Here is a 20,730-nt window from a genome sequence, read left to right on the forward strand (position 1 = left end):
CTTTATTGTGTTCTTTAAAGGTAAGGTCTTCTGACATGAGTACACCCAGATCCTTTACATTGCCTTTTCGTTCTATGTTATGATTTGCCTGAGTTTTGTACGTGGTTTCTGTTTTTATATTTTCAATTTTTCCGTAGCGCATGAGCTGGAACTTATCCTCGTTAAACACCATATTATTTTCTGTAGCCCATAGAAAGACCTGATCTACATCTGATTGGAGGTTTGCCGTGTCCTCTATGCCGCCAACTCTCATGAAAATCCTAGTGTCATCTGCAAAGGATGATACAGTGCTATAGGTTGTGTTCTGGTCTATGTCCGATATGAGGATGAGAAAAAGTACTGGAGCAAGTACAGTACCCTGGGGAACTGAGCTCTTCACGGTTGATGGGCTGGATTTTATTTTGTTGACTATTACACATTGGGTTCTGTTAGTCAGGAAATTGTAGATCTATCTGCCTATTTTCCCGGTAATTCCTTTCGAACGCATTTTATGTGCAATAACACCATGGTCACATTTATTAAAAGCTTTTGCGAAATCTGTGTAAATTACATCAGCGTTTTGTTTGTCTTCCATAGCATCTAATGCCATATCATAGTGGTCCAGCAACTACGACAGGCAAGAGCGCCCTGTTCTGATACCATGTTGTCCGGGGTTATGGAGATGCTGTGATTCCATGTATTTTGTGATCTTACTTCTTAGCACTCTCTCAAAAATTTTTATGATGTGCGATGTTAGTGCTATCGGTCTGTAATTTTTTGCCTCTGCCTTATTTCCTCCTTTATGGAGTGGTGCTATCTCTACTGTTTTTAGTATGTCAGGGATAACGCCAGTATCTAGGCTTTGTCTCCACAGAATGTGAAGGGCCTGCGATAGTGGTTTTTTACAGTTCTTGATGAATATGGAGTTCCAAGAATCCGGGCCTGGTGCAGAGTGCATAGGCATACTGTTTATGGCTTCTTCAAAATCTAGTGGGGATAGGGCGACGTCTGATATATGATTTGATGTTGGTATCATATCCATGAAAAATTCATTTGGGTTATCAATCTTTAGTGCATTTAATGGCTCGCTGAAAACAGAGTCGTACTGCTTCCTCAGTAACTCGCTCATTTCTTTGTTGTCATCGGTGAAAGTTCCATCTCCCTTTCGCAGGGGCCCGATACTAGATGTGGTTTTTGATCTTGATTTTGCATAGGAGAAAAAATATTTCGGATTTCTCTCTATTTCACTGATGGCCTTTTGCTCTCTTTGCCTCTCCTGGGTTTTGTATGATTCTTGTAGCTTGAGTTCAATTGTTTCTATTTCTCTACCTAACCTTCTTCGCCGTTCTTGAAATAGGGTGCGACTCTCAAGTTGTTCCGCGATTCATTTTCTTCGCCTATATAGGGAACGACGTTCCCGTTCCAATCTGCATCTCTTTCTCTTTTTTCTTAGAGGTATGCGGTTTGAACATATTTCTAGTGCTACTGAGCTTATTTTTTCCAGGCACTGGTTCAGGTTTGCATTTCCTAGCTGTTCTTCCCAGTTTATTTCTGTGAAGTCCTGGTTTATTTGCTCCCAGTTTATCCGTTTATTATTGAAGTTGAATTTGCTGAAATCTCCTCCACCGGGAATCTGGACTGGTTTTGAAGGTCCATTCCCCATGGTTGTCAGAACTTCAATTAAGTTGTGATCTGAGTAACAGGTATTTGTAATCATTATGTTCCCGATCAACTCATCATTATTAGTGAAAATGAGGTCCAGCGTGTTCTCCTTCCTAGTTGGTCCTACTATTTGCTGGTTTAAGGCAAACCTATCGCACATCCGTAGCAGGTCATTTGCATGTGCCTGTTCATTTAGGCTACTTCCTGGTATTCTTTCTGATATTACTGTATTAGCCAGGTGCTTCCATTTCAGGTGCCGTAGGTTGAAGTTCCCAAGCAGGATGATGTTCGGAGCTGGATTTGTGAGGTTTTCCAAGCAGTGCTCTATTTTCATTAGTTGGTCTTTAAACTGCTGAGGGTTTGCCTCCGGTGACTTACATACAAGGACAACAACTACATTTAGGATCTCTATTTTGATTATCAGCACTTCCACCATATCATTTGAGGTGTTTAGCAGCTCAGTACAGATGAGTGTGTCTTTGATGTAGAGGCTGACCCCACCCTGAAGCCGGTGTTTCCTATCACATCTGAAGAGATTGTATTCTGAGATCCATATTTCACCATCAAGGTAGTCCTTTGTGTGAGTTTCCGTTAGGGCTGCAAACACTGCATTTGCCTCATGAAGGAGACCATCTATAAAGTGAACTTTGTTGGATTTGCGTGTTTTTATACCCTGGATGTTGGCAAATATAAATGATGTTATCGTGTTAGTGGAAATGCTGGATGCTTTACTTGGTGTTAATATCTGGTCTACCTGACCGCGAACAGATGGTGAGAGACTCGAGGAAAAACCGAACCAGCCCCGCCATGGACCGATCGAGCATAGGAAGATGCAGAGCCACGGGAAAATCTCGGGTGCGATCATCAAGCAAGCAGAGCCGGAAACCCAAGCCGGCAAGGAAGGAGATGGAACGTCTGCCTTACAGAAAACTTCCTAATGTCATCTAGCCTGACATTGGGAAGTCAGAGTCAGAGTCAGAGTCTGACTCTGACTCTCACGGAGTCAGAGACTCCACTCTCCAGGAGAGCGGAGACTCTGTGGGTCTGATGCGAGACTCGAGAGAAGGGACACCGCGAGACCTTGAAATTGCTAACAGGCAGGGTAAGCCAGGAAATCAGGAACCCAAACCTGGCAAGCCAGGAAAGCACCAAATACAGGGCAATGCAAAAGCTGAGAACCAAACATGGACAAAGCCCCAACCTAGCAGTAGGAGAGCCAAAAGGCACATACAAAACACACAACAATGAGTAGGATAAAATGAGAAACCGAAAAAAGGCAAGAAAAAGGCAAGAAAAACAGCCCTAGCACCAGCAGCTAGGGATAAGAGTGTAGAAGGGATAAGAGTGTAGAAGGAAGATGAGGAACGAGGAAGACAGGCAGCAAATGGGAACTAAAGGGACATGACCAACACACAGAAGACAGAAGAGAACTCCATCTCTTCTTCTTGACCCCTTCTCAGAAGTCCTCCACACCCAGAAGAAGACTTCTGGGAGACAAGAGGAAGAGGAGATATGATCACCACATACAAGATTCCCAGCAGAATTGATAGGGGAGAGAAAGACAGACCATGTAACATCCAGGGTGAGAGGCGGTACCAAAGAGTCAGAGCTCAACTCCCGCAAGCACAACTAGGTAAGGACAACTAGGTGAGTACAGAGAATCCAATGTATATGGAAAGGCTAAGCCAGGCACTGCAAGATGGGCAAGGAATGAGTGACCAAGACCACGAAAAACGGGGCTGTGACCCACCATGTAACAAATAACACAGACGAACAAAGAAGACCCCAGGAAGAAGCACGTAAGGGCCAACCAAGACGCCACAACCAATCCCCAACACTCATCCTCAGTATCAAAACTGCAGCAAATGTCACCTCTTAACATACCAATACAGTATAACATATACCTCCTATCATTTACCACCACTATTGTACCTCGTAACATGGTGGAGGTGGGGTCCCTTGATGGACTCAAGCATGGGTTGGACATGTATATGAGTGGGACTGGGTGGGTATAAATAGGAGCTGCCTCGTATGGGCCAATACGCCCTCTGCAGTCACCCTTGTTCTTATGTTCGTACCCAAAAACCACGAACCAGCGCCTGGCCGAAAGAGACACCAGACTGCATAAACTTACCTGCAGAGTGTAGGCATGAATGCGTCACAACACATTGTAGCCGAGAAGAGGCCAGGAGCAACACAAGTGGAATAAGACTAGAGCCGCACATGCAGGAGAAGAGTAAGGTAGAGGTAAATGCGGCGCCCCACACCTGTACGCAGGGAAAACCAGGCGTCCTCCCTATAGTGGCAATCCAGAACACCCCAAGTAACTATGGGGCACGAACTGGAGAGATGAGAGGAGCGAAAAGCAAAGCACCCAAGAGAAAAAAGGATGCGGAACACCAGCACTTGCATACACCGTCCGTAACACTCCTACAGTGCATGTGCAGGAAGCATGAGGTCCGAACCACACAACCCGCCAACTAGGAGTATTGAAAGAAAACGAGCAGTGCCGAGACAGAGCACGGAGAGAATATACAATTACAAAAGAACAAGACAGGACCGAAAACCAAGAAGCAGCACAAAACACGACAGACGTTCCAATATTAGGAGAAGAAACGAAAGCCTTCCCGAACCTTCGAGAACACACAGATGCAAGCACAGAACACGAAGGTTCATAAAGGCACAATCGCACCTGAGACCAAAAGTCATGTAGACCCCTGAGAAGTGGGGAACATGACCCCGACATGACGGAGAAGTCCCATTCCAGAGAAGAAGGGTGAGTAAACAGAGAAGAGCACCCACCGACAAGACGGAACCGATGGACCCAAGGGACAAGGAACCGAACCTGGGGAGGGGTCGAAGCCCAACAACTCGTACACAGAGGGGGAAAGGAAAAAACACCACTCCCCGTAACCGCAAGCCCCGCTCAGAGAGTAGAAAACCCCGGCGGGGTCCAACGGGGTCCGAGGCCCTCCATGTCAGCCCCTCTCCAGCCCCTGGAACCCACACAGCAGGCCCCGGGGCCATGCCGTCCCCTCAAAGTCCCAGCCTCACAAGAAAAAGCCGGGGCAGCCGGAAAGGTACTAAGGAAAGGAGCCAACTGGAAGACTCATACAACACGGCTGGAGGAACAGGCTCGAATGCCTCCGTCGCTACCCCGGAGGGGAATTCCCCGAAACCGCCCGAGTCTCAAGACCATCGAAGCCCTGCCCTGACCCCAAACCCACAGTTGGTGAGGATCTGGACACAGGGGGGCAGAGGGGGACGAGACTAGACCACAACAGGGAAAAGACAAGGGGGCGCGGACGGAAACAAAACTGAAGCAACGAACACCCCCCAAGCCCCGTCATAACAACCAAAAACAAGGCAGCCTTGGGGCTTCCGGGGAGCAAACAACTTAGCGCGTTGCCACCATCCAAACTCAACGTGCAACACCCGTGCTGCCTGCACCCACATAGTCAACATAAGATGGGGTAACCGAGCCACAAACAAGCAACAAAACTCGCAGGACTCCAGGCCGAAGGTGCCACCGACCCCACAGGCAGACGGAGGCAAAACAGTGAGAGTCACCCTGAGAAAAGGGGACAGAGCAACCCTCGAACTCGCACAAAGCGAGGGGGGACTCCTGGGTCACCTCCATCGGACCCACGCATCCCCGTGGGGATTCCCAGGGTCCTGAAACGGAACTCACGCTCAGGGAAGCCCAGGCAGTGTACTACTTTCAGAACTGAGAAAGTGGATAGCCAGCACGGGAGTCTGGGGCTTCCCCTTCCCCCTCCCGGGGAGGAGAGAGCTGCGCAGACAACGCTGCGGTGACGTGTGACATCATGCTCGTTTCTTTTTGGGGAGTTCTATTCATTTATTTGGCTTTTGGTAGCAATTTTTCACCAGAATAGGGGTTTGTTTTGGGACACTTACCTTTCTGGGTGCCTGACCCGGTCGATGGCAGACATAGAATGCTTCCAACCACACAGGGGTTTCTATAGACCATTGCTCCCCCATGCCTCTCTGACGAGGCCAGGTTCTGGCTCGTGGTCCCCAGTAGGCCCACAGAACTCCATACACATGACTGATGCCAAAGTCTGACATTAGCATAGCAGCCTGGATAGCTCCGGGGAGCTGACAGGGCTCCCCCCAGAAAAATCATATTATACAGAGATGCAAAATTGGAAAGCAGAACCTAAAAATAGGCATTGGACAGTCCCACACAAGAGGGAAGTAAGAACAAATAAAGGAGGGGGAGGAACAAGAAGACTATTAGAATGAATGAAAATTTCCTAATAAATAGAAATATGGAGCAGTTATATGAGGCAATGAATCGGACTGGAGGAATGTCACTAGTGAATTAAATTTTATTTAGCTACAAACACATCAACCAACAAAAGCAAAAAACTATTAGCAGTAATAGAAGCAGCAGCAGCAATAGAAGCAGCAGCAGCAGCAGCAGCAGCAACAGAAGCAGCAGCAGCAGCAGTAACAACAGTAACTAAGGAGCCAACTCCATGAATGATGCTATGAGCAATTTTCAGGTACATCAGCAGATAAAAAATGTTGATCATTAATATCAACTGTAACTAACCTGCCCTTTTCTTTTCTCACAGTTGTTAACCTGCTCCTGCAGCTGAAGATTTCTGCAGTATTTACCATCCTATAGTGCAGGATATTTTGAAAGGAAAAGTAAGCATTTCGAAACATTAAAAACCAGCGTTGAAGGTAATGAAACGCCAGTTTCTGGGTGAGCCCTGGAGCCTCCCTGAAGCTATTATCACTAATTCTGTGCTTATTACTAGGTGTCATCAGTTGCGGAGATCTTATTGACATGCCAGGACCATGCACCAAAACCTGGACTCCTCAGAGAGGTGCAGGGAGTGGTGGCCTACGAACACTTTACATTTAAAGTTAATCATATCTTCCACCACCATGGAAGCACCCAGAGAGTCAGCAAACCAAAACAAACCACAGCATGGTTAAAAATGAGACCGCAGCCTCAAAACAGCCAAAAGAATTTCCCCCCAACTATGAAAACCAACTACCAAAATCTTGTAGAAAATAGTGCAAGCCTGGTTGACGACCAGGCTGCGGGGATGCTAAGCCCTGGAACATAAGAACAAAGGTAACTGCAGAAGGCCTATTGGCCCATACGAGGCAGCTCCTATTCTATAACCACCCAATCCCACTCATATACTTGTCCAACCCGCGCTTGAAACAATCGAGGGACACCACCTCCACCACGTTACGCGGCAATTGGTTTCACAAATCAACAACCCTGTTACTGAACCAGTATTTACCCAAGTCTTTCCTAAATCTAAACTTATCCAATTTATACCCATTGTTTCGTATTCTGTCTTGTGTTGATATTTTTAATACCCTATTAATATCCCCCCCTGTTATGTCCATTCATCCACTTGTAAACCTCTATCATGTCACCCCTAACTCTTCGCCTTTCCAGTGAATGCAACTTAAGCTTTGTTAATCTTTCTTCATATGAAAGATTTCTAATTTGGGGAATTAACTTAGTCATCCTACGTTGGACACGTTCAAGTGAATTTATATCCATTCTATAATACGGCGACCAAAACTGAACTGCATAATCTAAATGGGGCCTAACCAGAGCAAGATATAGCTTAAGAACCACACCAGGTGTCTTGTTGCTAACGCTTCGATTAATAAATCCCAGTGTCCTATTCGCCTTATTACGAACATTCATGCATTGATCCTTTTGTTTTAAATTCTTACTAATCATAACTCCCAGATCCCTTTCGCAATCCGACTTCGCAATCTCAACACCATCTAGCTCGTATCTTGTAACTCTATCATCATTTCCTAGCCTCAGAACTTTACATTTATCAGCATTAAACTGCATTTGCCAATCATTTGACCATTTCAAAACCCTATCTAGATCAACTTGAAGTGATAGTGAGTCCTCCTCCGAATTAATTTCCCTACCGATTTTCGTATCATCGGCAAATTTGCAAATGTTGCTACTCACAACATTATCCCATCCTATCCCACTCATATACATGTCCAACCCACTTTTGAAACAATCTAGGGACCCCACCTCCACCACGTTACTCGGTAATTGGTTCCACAAATCAACAACTCTGTTTCTGAACCGGTATTTACCCAAGTCTTTCCTAAATCTAACTTATCCAATTTATACCCATTGTTTCGTGTTCTGTCTTGTGTTGATACTTTCAATACTCTATTAATATCCCTTTTGTTATGTCCATTCATCCACTTGTAAACCTCTATCATGTCACCCCTAACTCTTTGCTTTTCCAGTGAATGCAATTTAAGCTTTGTTAATCTCTCTTCATATGACAGGTTTCTAATTTGGGGAATTAGCTTTGTCATCCTACGCTGGACGTGTTCAAGTGAATTTATATCCATTCTATAGTACGGTGACCAAAACTGAACTGCATAATCTAAATGAGGCCTAACCAGAGCAAGATATAGCTGAAGAACACTAGGTGTCTTGTTACTAACGCTTTGATTAATAAATCCCAGTGTCCTATTTGCCTTATTACGAACATTCATGTATTGATCTTTTGGTTTTAAATTCTTACTAATCTTAACTCTCAGATCCCTTTCGCACTCTCAACACCATCTAGTTCGTATCTTGTAACTATCATCATTACCTAGCCTCAAAACTTTACATTTATCAGCATTAAACTGCATCTGCCAATCTTTTGACCATCTCAAAACCCTATTTAGATCGACTTGCAGTGACAAGAGTCTTTTTCCGGGTTTATTTCCCTACCGATTTTTGTATCATCGGCAAATTTCCAAATATTGCTACTCAAACCTGAATCTAAATCATTTATATATATTTTAAACAACAGAGGTCCGAGGACAGAGCCTTGAGGAACTCCACTTAAAACATTTTCCCATTCTGACTTAACCTCATTTAAACTGTTTCCTCTGGTATAGCTATGCCCTAACCCAACTTAATATAGCACCCCCAATACCATAAGTCTCTATCTTTTTAATCAGTCTTTCATGTGGCACTGTATCAAAAGCTTTGCTAAAGTCAAGGTACACAACATCACAATCCTTACCACTATCAACTGCCTCAACTATGTTCACATAAAAAGATAGCAAATTTGTTAAACATGAACGGCCATTTGTAAAACCATGCTGAGACTTAAAACCATTTATTAATTTATGTTTTTCAAGAGGAAGACAAATTGTATTTGCAATTATCGATTCAAGTAACTTTCCCACAATAGACGTTAGGCTAATTGGCCAATAGTTTGATGCAAGTGATCTATCTCCTTTCTTAAGAATTGGTACCACATTAGCAACCTTCCATGACTCTGAAACTCTGCCTGACTCTATTGATTTATTAAATATGGTAAACAGTGGCTCGCAAACCTCCTCTTTGCATTCTTTAAGCACCCTGGCAAACACTTCATCCGGCCCTGGGGATGGGGATTTTCCAGGGCCGCATGGGGAATTTCCAGGGATCACTCACCCAGAAACTGGAGTTTCATTACATTCAAGGCTGGTTTTCTTGGGGAGAGCCCCCTTGAGGCTCCCTGAAGCTAACTGACCATAGAGAAGGAAAAAAGGGACTCGCCAGAGAGGAAGTAGCACTGCAAGTATCTGAGGAAAAAAAAAAATCTTGGCTACGACACACAACCTGAGGCAATGCAAGGCTGTGGAAGGACAGGAACATTCACGAGATTCTAGGCTGCCAAGACTCTGGTTCAACCACCAAAACCCCCACGTCCCAATATCGGCCAAGACATATTCATAAACACAGCCGGCACACCAGCATACTTACGGACATCATGGGCACGTGAGCAAAATGCAGGCTGGCTAGCCAACACGACACTGCAGATGACCTGAGACATATGTGTCCTGGAAGAGGGAACCAGGGAAATCAGATCAATCCAAAGGAGTTCACTGAAGCAGAACTGGTGGCCCGAAGGTAGAGGCGGAAAGCCACCACTGGACAAAGTGCATGAAGTATCATGGCCAAGCTAACCAAGGAACCCCTCCTGAAACCAGCCGACTCAGTCTTCGCCAGAAAAGAAGGAGCCGGCTGCAACTGAGCAAAACGCCCACCGGGGCCAAAAGAACAAAACAAAACAAAGATGGGTCCCCATGACCCGAGCGAAATGCATAAAAAAACGAGGTGCCAGAATCTGCCCAAACGGGAGGACCCAAAAGCAGATCCAGTTGCACCACCACAACCAAGCCCTGAACCTCAGATGGATAGGGATGTGCCAATCCGTATCTCGGAGATCCAGAGAAGCGCCCGGCGTGAGAGCGAGACAGACCTGAGATAAGGTAGTCATCTGAAAGGAGAGGCAAGGAACGAACTGGTTCAATCAGTAAAGATCAAGAAAAAAACTGGAGATCCGAACAATCCCATTTTAGAACCGAAACAAGCAGGAAACCACCAAAGAGACAAGGTCATTTCGACCATGCCCGAAGCCACACACTCCAAGATGACCCGACGAAGGGGATCTGGCCCAAAAGCCCGTGAAGGAGGCGGGACAGACCCACTCCATGACAGACTTCAAGAACAATACGAATAGCCCACATACAGCATGACCAAGCCTCTTCCCCACAGTCCCTTGATAGGGGTGTGGAAGAGGGACCATCTGGGATTACAAGATTCATGAGAACCAACCTGTCGAGTAGAGTAAGCACAACTCCGACCTGATGGCGAGGACAAGGCCTGGGGAAGCGCATCTGGCCCGGCTGCTGGCACCACAGAAGACCCACATTGACTAACAACAAGTGACACCCTGGCTCGACCAAAACACCTGGAAAAGTGAGATCTGCCCCCATGAATACACAATAAATCAGCAACATGCCGGCAACCAACCACCACAGCTAACAAAAACTGAGAAACAATATCTTCAGGAAGAACAACAAATGAAAAGGGAAAGCGGAAGAGGGAGCCAGGGCCCGACCGCACCCAAAGACTTAGCCAGACTGGCCTGCCAACATACTTGATGGGAAAGGAAAACAAAATGCTTACAAGAGCATCAGGCAATACACCTTAAGGAGGGCAGACAATGCCGAAGCAGCAGAGATCAAAACCCCACAAGAGGAACCCCACCAAACATTCCAACATCCTTCGAGATCCAATTAGAATGAAGCTCCAGGAAGCTTAATAAACACACAACAGAAGCTAAGTGCGAGCAGGTACGAAGATCATTGGCAACTAAAGCCACTGAAATAAGGGGATCTTGAGCATGCAGCTGCACAAGACCCACATCATGAGACAGGGCAGGAGACAAGCATTAAGGGACTCAAAAGAACCCTCCAGAAAAGCTGCAATACAAAACACACCTTCTGGCAGTCAAGCATGTGGGAACAGCAGAACACGTGTCAAGCCCCAAGGGTAAAGAATGGACAGTATGCCAGCGAGGATGACTCTGGAACCTCGTGATGCAACCAAAAAGGGGAAGAAGAACCAAACTCAAAATTGGCCGGACCAATAAAGGTGGCGTAAACTGAGTCACGCCAGCGATAAGCACTAAGGGCATCCCAAACCTCCACTGGGATAACCAGGGAGTATGGAAAACTCTGGAAGGATAAGTCCAAAACACTCAAAGGCACATGGAAACAAACCCTGGGGGGGGGAGAGACGCACTTAACTAAAACTCATACAGGAAAGGGAGATAAGAAAACCCTTCACAGAAGGCCCACAAAGGATCAAACAGGACCCAAGGGCCCCAATCTGACTCCTTGGGAGCCCATGAACCCCGCAGATCAGGACTCCGGGGCCAAGCTCTCATCCATGCCCACTACCCGCTGGGAAAAACTTCAAAAGGAAGAGGTCAGCTGGGAAGACCCAGAAGCTTTGGTGGGAACGAGAGGCTCAACGGCCTCCACGCTCGTATCAGAAGGGGCAAACCCCAGATCCACCCACGCCACAATCCGAGCTAAATCCCACCCAAATTCCAAAACCCTCAGATGTTTTGGAGTCAAAAGCAGGTGGGAAGGAAAAAGAGGTAAATCTTGCCCACCGGGAAAAGAATAGGTCTGGACAGAACCACGGTCAAACTGACCACCATCCCGAAATCCTAGTCCTTAAACACCAAGCGGGGCAAATCCAGGGTATGCAACTGGGCACACAACCTATACCACTGCAACACAGAAAACCTCAAGTGTAAAGCAGTTGCTGCCTGAAACCTCTAGATATCAACAGAAGAATGGGGAAGACAAATCACATTTGAAGAACAAATCCCACGACTCAGGGACGAAGGTGTCACTGACCCAACCCAACAGGCAGCATAGCGGAGGCAGAAGGTATGATTATTGCTAGGTGGCACAGGCGACGAACAACCCTCAAGTTCGCACAAGGCAAGAGCAGGCTCGGAAGAGGTATCCAAAGTACAACCGAGCACGCGGGGGTTTTCCAGGGCCTGCAGGGTGAATGAGTCCGGCAGGAAGCTCAAGCACTGTGAACGCTATGCTGGGCACTGAACCCTTCTGGAACAAACATCCCCTAGCCATCCGAAGCCAATGGAAAAGTCAAAGGGTGACAAGGGGGTTCAACTGCACATGCCCTAGGCTAAGCCTAATAAAGTGAAAAAGAAGAACCCCCCAGCATGAAAGGACAAAGTGACAAATGAAAAACAAAACAAAAACAGTGCAAAGCCCCTCCCAGGACCAAATCACGGAGAATGAGCAACTAGTGAGAAAGTAGCACCACCCTGATAATAACTGAGGGCTTTTACCACAGCACGCTGATTAAGTCACACAAAATACAGTGCATCCCACCAGCAAAAAAAACACTTTCCAACCTGAGAAAAGACAGATAATCAAAGACCACCTGCTTACCAGAACAGGTGAGGGGTAACCCCAAATGAGGAGACCATCTGAAGGAAGTGTTCCAAACCACCCCAGGGAAGATAACCCAGACTGTAAAAGGGCGGCAATCAAATAGCGCACAGGGAAGATAACTCTGAGCACATGCAGCTCCAAGCACTCTTGAACTCCTGGCTCACACTATACAACTGAATATAAAAACAGCCTTAAAGCAGGGTTGCCAGAATCTGAACAGCCAAAAGTAGCCTAAGTAAACAGCTGGCATCACAACTGGGCTGCTTGTAGCCCAAGTGTGTTACAGAGAGCCCAACAAGGCAATCCTGACTTAAAAGGCAAAACACCCCTCAGCTGACGAAAGGAGACCGGAGCCAAACACACTAGAACAGCGACCAGGCACATCAGAATAAGAACTGATGAGGTGGGAACTGGCTGACCCTGTCTGCCTCCCTCGCCCCCAAATGAGGGAAAAGGTGGGGCAAACAAGCTCTCACTAGTTTACACAAAATTTTGGTAGTTTGTTTTCATAGTTGGGGGGAAAGTTCTTTTGGCAGTTTTGAGGATGCAGTCTCAATTTTAACCATGCAGTGGTTTATTTTGGTTCACTGACTTTCTGGGTGCTTCCATGGTGATAGCAGACAAGATTAAATTTAAATGTAAAGTGTTCATAGGCCACCACTCCCTACGCTTCTTCAAGGGGGCCAGATTCTGGCGTGTGGTCCACGGCAGGCCAACAAGAACGCCGTGACTGATGGCACCTAGTAGTATAGTACTGAATTGGTAATAATAGCTTAAGGGAGCCTCAAGGGCCCCATCCCCAGAAAAGCAGAGAACAGGACCCTCTACAGACCATTCTATATTTACATTTCCCTAAATTAATAAAGTCCTCAGTATATATTTATATAAACCTTACAGAATTAATATTTACTTATGTTTTAGACAAAGCACCAATATAAACAGAGATTTTGGTAAGACAATTGTATCTGCGAGTAGATTTCTATACATACTGAGTATTAATCATAAAGGTGTAATTAAGATTTATCTGAGGAAATAATAATATGTTGGTCAATAAGCAGTAAAACATAAAAAGAGGCAAATCAGAAACAAGTCAAAATGATATATGTATATTGCTATTGCATGTGTGCACGTGTTACTGTTCAGTACTATGATTGAGGTGTCCTGTCAACGTTACAGGGCTTGACACACAACTCCTTTTTCAAGTTTATTCCAACCAACTACTAGTAACCCTCTGATGGAAAAAATTTGGTTATGAGAACAAATGAAAAGTACTTTTCAGAGCAGTACACTCTGAAAAGTGCTCTATAAGGCAAGATCCTATTGACCCCTGGGTCACTAGCTGTCACGGCAGGGTGACATTCTGCACCTGTCAAGCAGGTTATTTCTTAAAACTGGTACCAGGGAGACTTATCAATTCAGACCAAAATGCAGCCAGTACAGTATATGCATTCATATAAACCATACAAGCCTTCCAAATATTACTTGGCATCTCAAGAATGTTAAGCACACTTGCTATCACATGTTGTATGTTCCACAACTGATTTCCATAATGTGGATGCATACGTCATCACAAAGTCGCAATCCATGCATATCACATTATATATATATATATCCTCTAAGCTAGGAAAAGGCCACCACTAAGCACATGGGAGATAATAAAAAAAAAGGGGAGGGAATGAAAAGTAAAGACCCTTAGTACATAATACAGTGGCTCCTCGACTTACGATTGCCCTGAATTACGATAATTTCGAGTTACAATGTAAATTTCATAGAAAAATGCGACTCGACATGCGATGGTGTCGTCGACTAATGATATTTGTTGGTACACGTTCGGGTCGACCGAGCGCGATGTTCCCGGTCACACAGCCGACCTGCCTCAATTTACTACAGCTGCCCACTTAAGTGACGATCGCGCCTATAAGAAATTCCGCTTTTGTGATGATTTTTTGCATTTTGAACATTAAAGTAATTATTATATATCACGCCATGACTCCCAGGAAAGTCAGTGGTAAGGCTCAATATACAAAAACCCATGTCAGGATGACCATAGAGCACATGTACTGGCACATGTACACTCTGTTCACTAAACCTCAAGAGAGGTTTGGTGAACAGAGTGGGCATGCAGATCTGCATAGAGATGCCACAGGATACATGGCATGATATACTGTAGAATGGACAAACCATGAATGGGGCTCCTCTTAAAAGTCTGTCTCATTCTTGAGTAAAAAAAAGACGGATTGGAGTGGTGAGGCAAGCGTCTCCATGACTAAAAGAAGAACAGAAGCCAAGGAGGCATTCACAGAGCATGAAGTTCATTGAACTGATTACTCATAGATAAAGGTCTTTTAACCACTTAACTGCACTAACCAAGTATTCTTGGTCGGAGGGAAACTGCGCCAACTGAGAAAACTATTTTTTATTTTTCCATAGCCATTCTAAATGTGTGCGAGGTTGGTTGTGAATAAAATGGACTCTTAGGACTTCCAGTGAGACGCAAGATTTAAACGGCCCACAGATACACGGGGTTCACCTCAACTTCATCAGGGCTCTTGTAAACAGACGCAATTTAAAAAAAAAAACGTGGGCAACATTCCCAGGTGTTAGAGCCTCAGTACTGAGTGAGCCACCAATGCTGACACATGCAGCATGAGCTCACAGCACTGCTGCTCAGTTTGTGACCACAGCATCGCCTAAAAATGTCAAAATATATATATGTACATGCTATTATTTAGCGATGACAGTATTACAGAAGACCCGTGAATGTGATAAAAATGTCCAGGATTCTGATAATAGCAGGATTGTTGTGATAATTAGTGCTGTAGTGGGAGGAGTAATCTTGGTGGGGAGGGAGGTAGTGTTATCTGCTGACTCTGTGTGACAACCTTTTATTGTCTGGACTCACTATACCAGCTTAGTGGTTCGCTATGATGAACAAAACATGCAGATGCTTATAAATAACGTCTGTATATAGTGAATGAAAGCAAAAAACAGTATGGTGCTAAGAGAATGTTTGGCGAGTCAGGTGAGATGAGAGAGGGAGGGAGTGGCAGCCAGTGGGGGGCTAGCTGATGTGCGGTGGAAACTCCTTGTTGCTGTTTGACTCAGCATACCAACTTAGTGGTTCCTTATGGTGAACACAAATGTAGATACTTATATATAATGTGTATATATAGTGTAATGACAGCAAAAGGAGTGTTGGGAGAAGCCTTTTTGGTTAAGGAGGTGCCAACATCTGCATGACTTGTCATGCTGGGTAAGGGTGGCTACTATGCTCTTTGGGCACTATACCGGCTTAGTTGAACAGTTATGGTGAACAAAACATGTAGATACTTATACATAATGTGTGAATATAGGGTAATAACACCTCAAACAGTATACTTGAAGGAGGAATTTTAGAGCATCTGGCCTTGAACCAGTGATGATGGGAGGGAAGGAGGGTACATGAGTTGTGTGTGGCCACCTGTTACTGTCTACCGTCGCCATACAAGATTAGTGGTTCGCTATGGTGAACACAAATGTAGATACTTATATATAATGTGTATATATAGTGTAATACCAGCAAAAGGAGTGTTGGGAGAAGCCATTTTGGTGAGGGAGGTGGCATCATCTTCCTGACTTGTCATGCTGTGTAAGGGTGGCCACTATGCTCTTTGTATACCAGCTTAGATGAAAAGTTATGGTGAACAGAACATGTAGATACTTATATATAACGTCTGTATATAGCGAATAAAAGAAAAACACAGTATGGTGGGAGGAGGAATTTGGCGAGTGAGGAGTTTTTGAGGGAGGGAGTGGTGGGAAGTGGCTGGCTGGCAGATGTGGCCACTCATCGTTGTTTTTTTACTCGCATTATCAACTTAGTGGTTCGTTATGGTGAACAAAACATGCAGATATTTATATACAACCTGTGTATATAGCGTAATAACCGAGAAATTATTTGTTCACTATTTTATGAACATAATAATTGAATCAATAATATGCACACCATAATTTTGAGTACAGCGATGATTCACACATTTTACTATATAAATATATCACACTACACACTATTGAATAATATTACAGCAAAAGAATGAAGAAAAAATCAATCAGACATTGAAATAATTCAGTAATTATATCTTTGTGGCAACCCCTGCCTGACAGCTTTGGCAAAGCAGAACTTCCCCGACGCTTGCCGAGTCAGCGCCTCCTTTTTACCAGACTTTCCTGATCTATTGCAGCCAAAATATGCCACTCACGATTTTTTGTATTATTTTTTCCGTGATTAGGGAACACAAATTAACAAGAAAAATTTGTTTTTGTTACTTTTCTTTTTGTTATGCACCTGTGGGTGACAAAGGCCAAATAGCCCTTAGCAACACAAGGGTTAATAATATAGTGGAACCTCAGTACTCAAACAGAACTAGAACAATTCGGCACATGAATGCTGTGTTCATGTTCAGTAGTTAACTGTTTGCTCAGCACTCAAACATAAACATGCTTCCCAGATGAGCAAGTTTCCCAGTACTGTAGCTGTCATTCAGTGCACACTGAAGTATGTTTGTGAAAGTTAATGGTAAGAGCTAAGCAAAAAGAAAATTAGTTAGAACCACAACTGTGATGAAAAATGAACTCAAAAGCAAAATATGAGAGTAGTGCCCGCGTGTTTGCTCGTGCTACCGAGTTTGGTATGCCTAAATCTAGTTCTCTAATAAAAGTAATACTGTATGTGCAAAATGGGGGGAAGCGCAAGGATTTCTTGAAAAATATCACGCAGATAAAGATGTGATAATGGTAAGGGACTCCCCTGCCAAAGAATAACACTCTTCCTCACCACCTTCCACTTATGCAATAAACTCTCCTAAGTGCAGGTGTAGCGTATACAATCTTCGTATTTATTTAATTAAATTATTTATTTGTATTTATTTTTGTGGTCTGGAACTGATTAATCCAATTTACATTATTCCTTATGGGAAAAATTGTTCATTACTCTTAACATATTGGCATTCAACCGGCCTTCAGAAACCAGTTAAGTTTGTGTACCGAAGTTCCACTGAAATAATATTATAAGTTAATGATAATTTTTTGTTATTAATTTTTTTGTTTATATATATATATATATATATATACACAAGAGTTCTTACATTCTTGTACAGCTGGACTCGGAGCAACAACCGAACCAGTGGGAAGAGGTACAGGTAACCCCACCTCGACCAGTTCAGCTGAAAGGCATCGATCCCGACGGCCTCGCAGTCTGGGACGGGCGCCACATACACTGGAAGACGCCTCGACCATGCCGATGTGAAGAGGTCCACCTCCGGGCATCAGTACGTCCAGCAGAACCAACTGAACAAGTCGGCGTCGACCATCCATTCCGTTGATAGGGGGAATGAACCGAGACAGGCCGTCCACCAGGACGTTTGACACCCCCTGAACATAAACCGCCAGGAGAGCCAAACCCCGAGAACTCGGCAGACGAGTCACCCGAAGAGACCAGCCCCAAAGAGCCAAAGATCGCATCAGACCCCTGAGGATCAGGTAATGAACCACAGGGAACTGTGGTTCATTATCACAGTATTCATCAGACTGTGGTAATGAACCACAGTCTGAATGGAGCCAGAGCGTTACTCTGCGAGCGACACAAATCCTTTTAAGTGAATGCCACAGTGCCGCAAACTCCCGCACCGTGTTTTGAGCCCAACGGAAGGACGGACACCACCGACCCTGGCCAGTCTGGTGAGCACTGGTCACAAAACCCCAGCCGAGAGACGAGGCATCTGTGAACACATCGAGCGAGAGCTCAGGGAGACACCACGGCACAGAACCCCAAAAAACTCACAGAGGAAGCCGGCAATATAGGAGCCAAAAGCAAGGCCGTCAAAGCCAGATTCAACTCGATGGGTAGACCAGCACGGCAAAGTTCAGGCTCACGCACAGCCACTCGAACAACCGATGTGTGACCCGGGTGCCCTCCAAAAACAGTCATAGGCAGGACCGCAGCCACAACAGCGTCGCAAGAGGGAGAGACAAGGAAGCGGTCCGAGAGTCCCACACAAGACCCAGCTAAGTCCGAACCTGAGAGAGAACCAAATGGGACTTCCTCCAGTTCACCAAGAACCCGATCCTGGTGAGCTGGGAAATAACCAAATCCCTAGCAAGCAAATACGCGGACTGGCTGGGAGCCCACACCAGCCAGTCGTCGAGGTAAGCCAGAACCCGAACCCCCTAACAGAAGCAAACGGGTCACCATGACCTGGGTTGGGCATGTGAACACGCGAGGTGCCAGATTCAAACCGAATGAAAGGCAATGAAAGTGGTAAGCCTGTCACCTTGTGACAAAACCGAGCCAGTCCTTGAACCCCGGATGAATTGGGACGTGCCAATACGCGTCCCGGAGGTCCAGAAACACCATCTAGGCACCCAGCGCCAAAAGCAGCCAAACTTGAAATAGAGTGGTCATTTGAAAGAAGGGGCAAATGACCCAGGGGCTCAGACGAGACAAGTCCATTATGAATCGCAGATCCGCACAGTCCCATTTTAGAACTGAAAACAGGTGGGAAACCCACCTGAGGGACGTAGTCGTTTCGACCACGCCCAAGCGAACCCACTCCAGGATGACCCAACAGAGCACAGGGGAAGAGGCCTGCCTTACCAGCTCCAATTCCCCAGGAGGAGGAGGAGCAACCCAATGCCACTGGATTAAACGGCCTGAAATGCCCACGAATCGTGAGACCAGACAAGACCTAACAGCACGAGCCTCCCCCTATCACCCCGTCAACGGGGGTGACCCGTGAAAGGGCTGACAACCCCTACGAGAGCCTGACCGACGCTCAGAACGATCACTGCGCCAACCAATCGCCGATGGCTCTGCAGGAGGTGCCGATCCAAAATTTGGCACTTCCTGCTTACGACGATCGAAGGAACCCCGACACTTGTCATAACCCTTCCGGGCAAGACTACCATGCCAACTATCCCCTCCCAGGGAGGGGGGAGGGTCGTGCAGACAGATGCACGGCTGTTATGGTGATGCAATGTTTGCTTCCTTGTTTTTGATTGGAGAGTTCTGTTTGCTAGTTCGGCTTTCGGTTTGCAACTGACCAGCAGTACTTTGTTTTAGAATTATTACCTTTCTGGGTGCCTGACCTGGTAGATGGCAGACAAAGATTTCTTCCAATTACACGGGGGTGTTTTTAGGCCATTGCTCCTCGTGCCTCTTCTCGAGGGGGGCCAGGTTCTGGCGCTAGTCCCAGGTAGGCCTAGAACTCCATTGACTGACTGTTGCCACGGTCTAATATATGCACATCAGACCGGTACAGCTTCGGGAAGCCGAAGGGGCTCTTTACAGAAAAATATTTGAAAGTTTTTTTTTCACAAATAGTGGTAGACTGTTAGTACAAGTTAAGTGAAAAAGTAATGGAGGCCAAAACCACCAGTAGTTTCAAAGCATTATCTGGCAAATGGTGCTGGGAAGAGTGGACACCATGAGTGTAGCTCTCATCCTGTAACTACACTTAAGTAATTACAAGTACAGTATACCCATCTTCTTGGTCCTCCTGTTACCAAGAAATTTTCTCATATTGTATTCACCCTTATTTCCATAATTCATTAATTCAACATAACCAAATCACCTCAGTACGCAATATTCTCCTCACTCTTACAATTAATTCGTTTTGGTACTCCCATATTTTATACATGCTACCCCATGATATTTTCAATCCATACCATAGTCAAACTATTCTCCTAAAACCATACTTTATGTTCCCCAAATTGTCCACTTCTACAGCTCTATATCTGTTCATTCTCATTAGCATCTAACATCCATTTACAAGGGTAGACAGTACCACTCCCTTTTGATATTTAATGCAGAACACTTATGGGATACTTGCAGTAATGCCAGAGGGAAGATAGTTCCAATTTGGTTATATTTTTTGGCTCATGGTACTTTTGGCCAAATTAACATCAACTCTACTTTAGAATGTGGCAGTCTTTATTTTCCAGAATATTACAAGAAGTGTGATTTCCTATAAGGGCTATTTCTTAAGCACTTCTCTGGCTTTAGTGCCTCATTTGCTAAAACAATTTTTTGTTTTTAAATACAAGGGCAGTAAATCCTATATTATTCAAATTACTCAGGATGCGAAACCTACACTTCACTATAGTACAAAGCAAGCCTTATGCACATACTATAAAGCCTAATACTGTACAGTATATACACCAGTAAGGCTAATTTTCACTTGGTAAAGCTTAACATACACACACACTATGAAGCGTAATACAGTATATTCACAGTGTAAAGAGCAA

General features: G+C 45.0%; 1 protein-coding gene across 1 annotated transcript in view; it reads right to left on the reverse strand.

Annotated features, from left to right (window-relative positions):
* LOC123748888 (rab GTPase-activating protein 1) overlaps positions 1-20,730 on the reverse strand; it is a 172,783-nt gene that overhangs the window by 125,895 nt on the left and 26,158 nt on the right. The window contains 1 exon segment of the mRNA XM_045731242.2: positions 6,221-6,289. Coding sequence (XP_045587198.2) covers positions 6,221-6,289 — 69 coding nt within the window.

The sequence above is a fragment of the Procambarus clarkii genome, chromosome 1 (genome assembly GCF_040958095.1).
Source record: "Procambarus clarkii isolate CNS0578487 chromosome 1, FALCON_Pclarkii_2.0, whole genome shotgun sequence".
Lineage (NCBI taxonomy): Eukaryota > Metazoa > Arthropoda > Malacostraca > Decapoda > Cambaridae > Procambarus > Procambarus clarkii.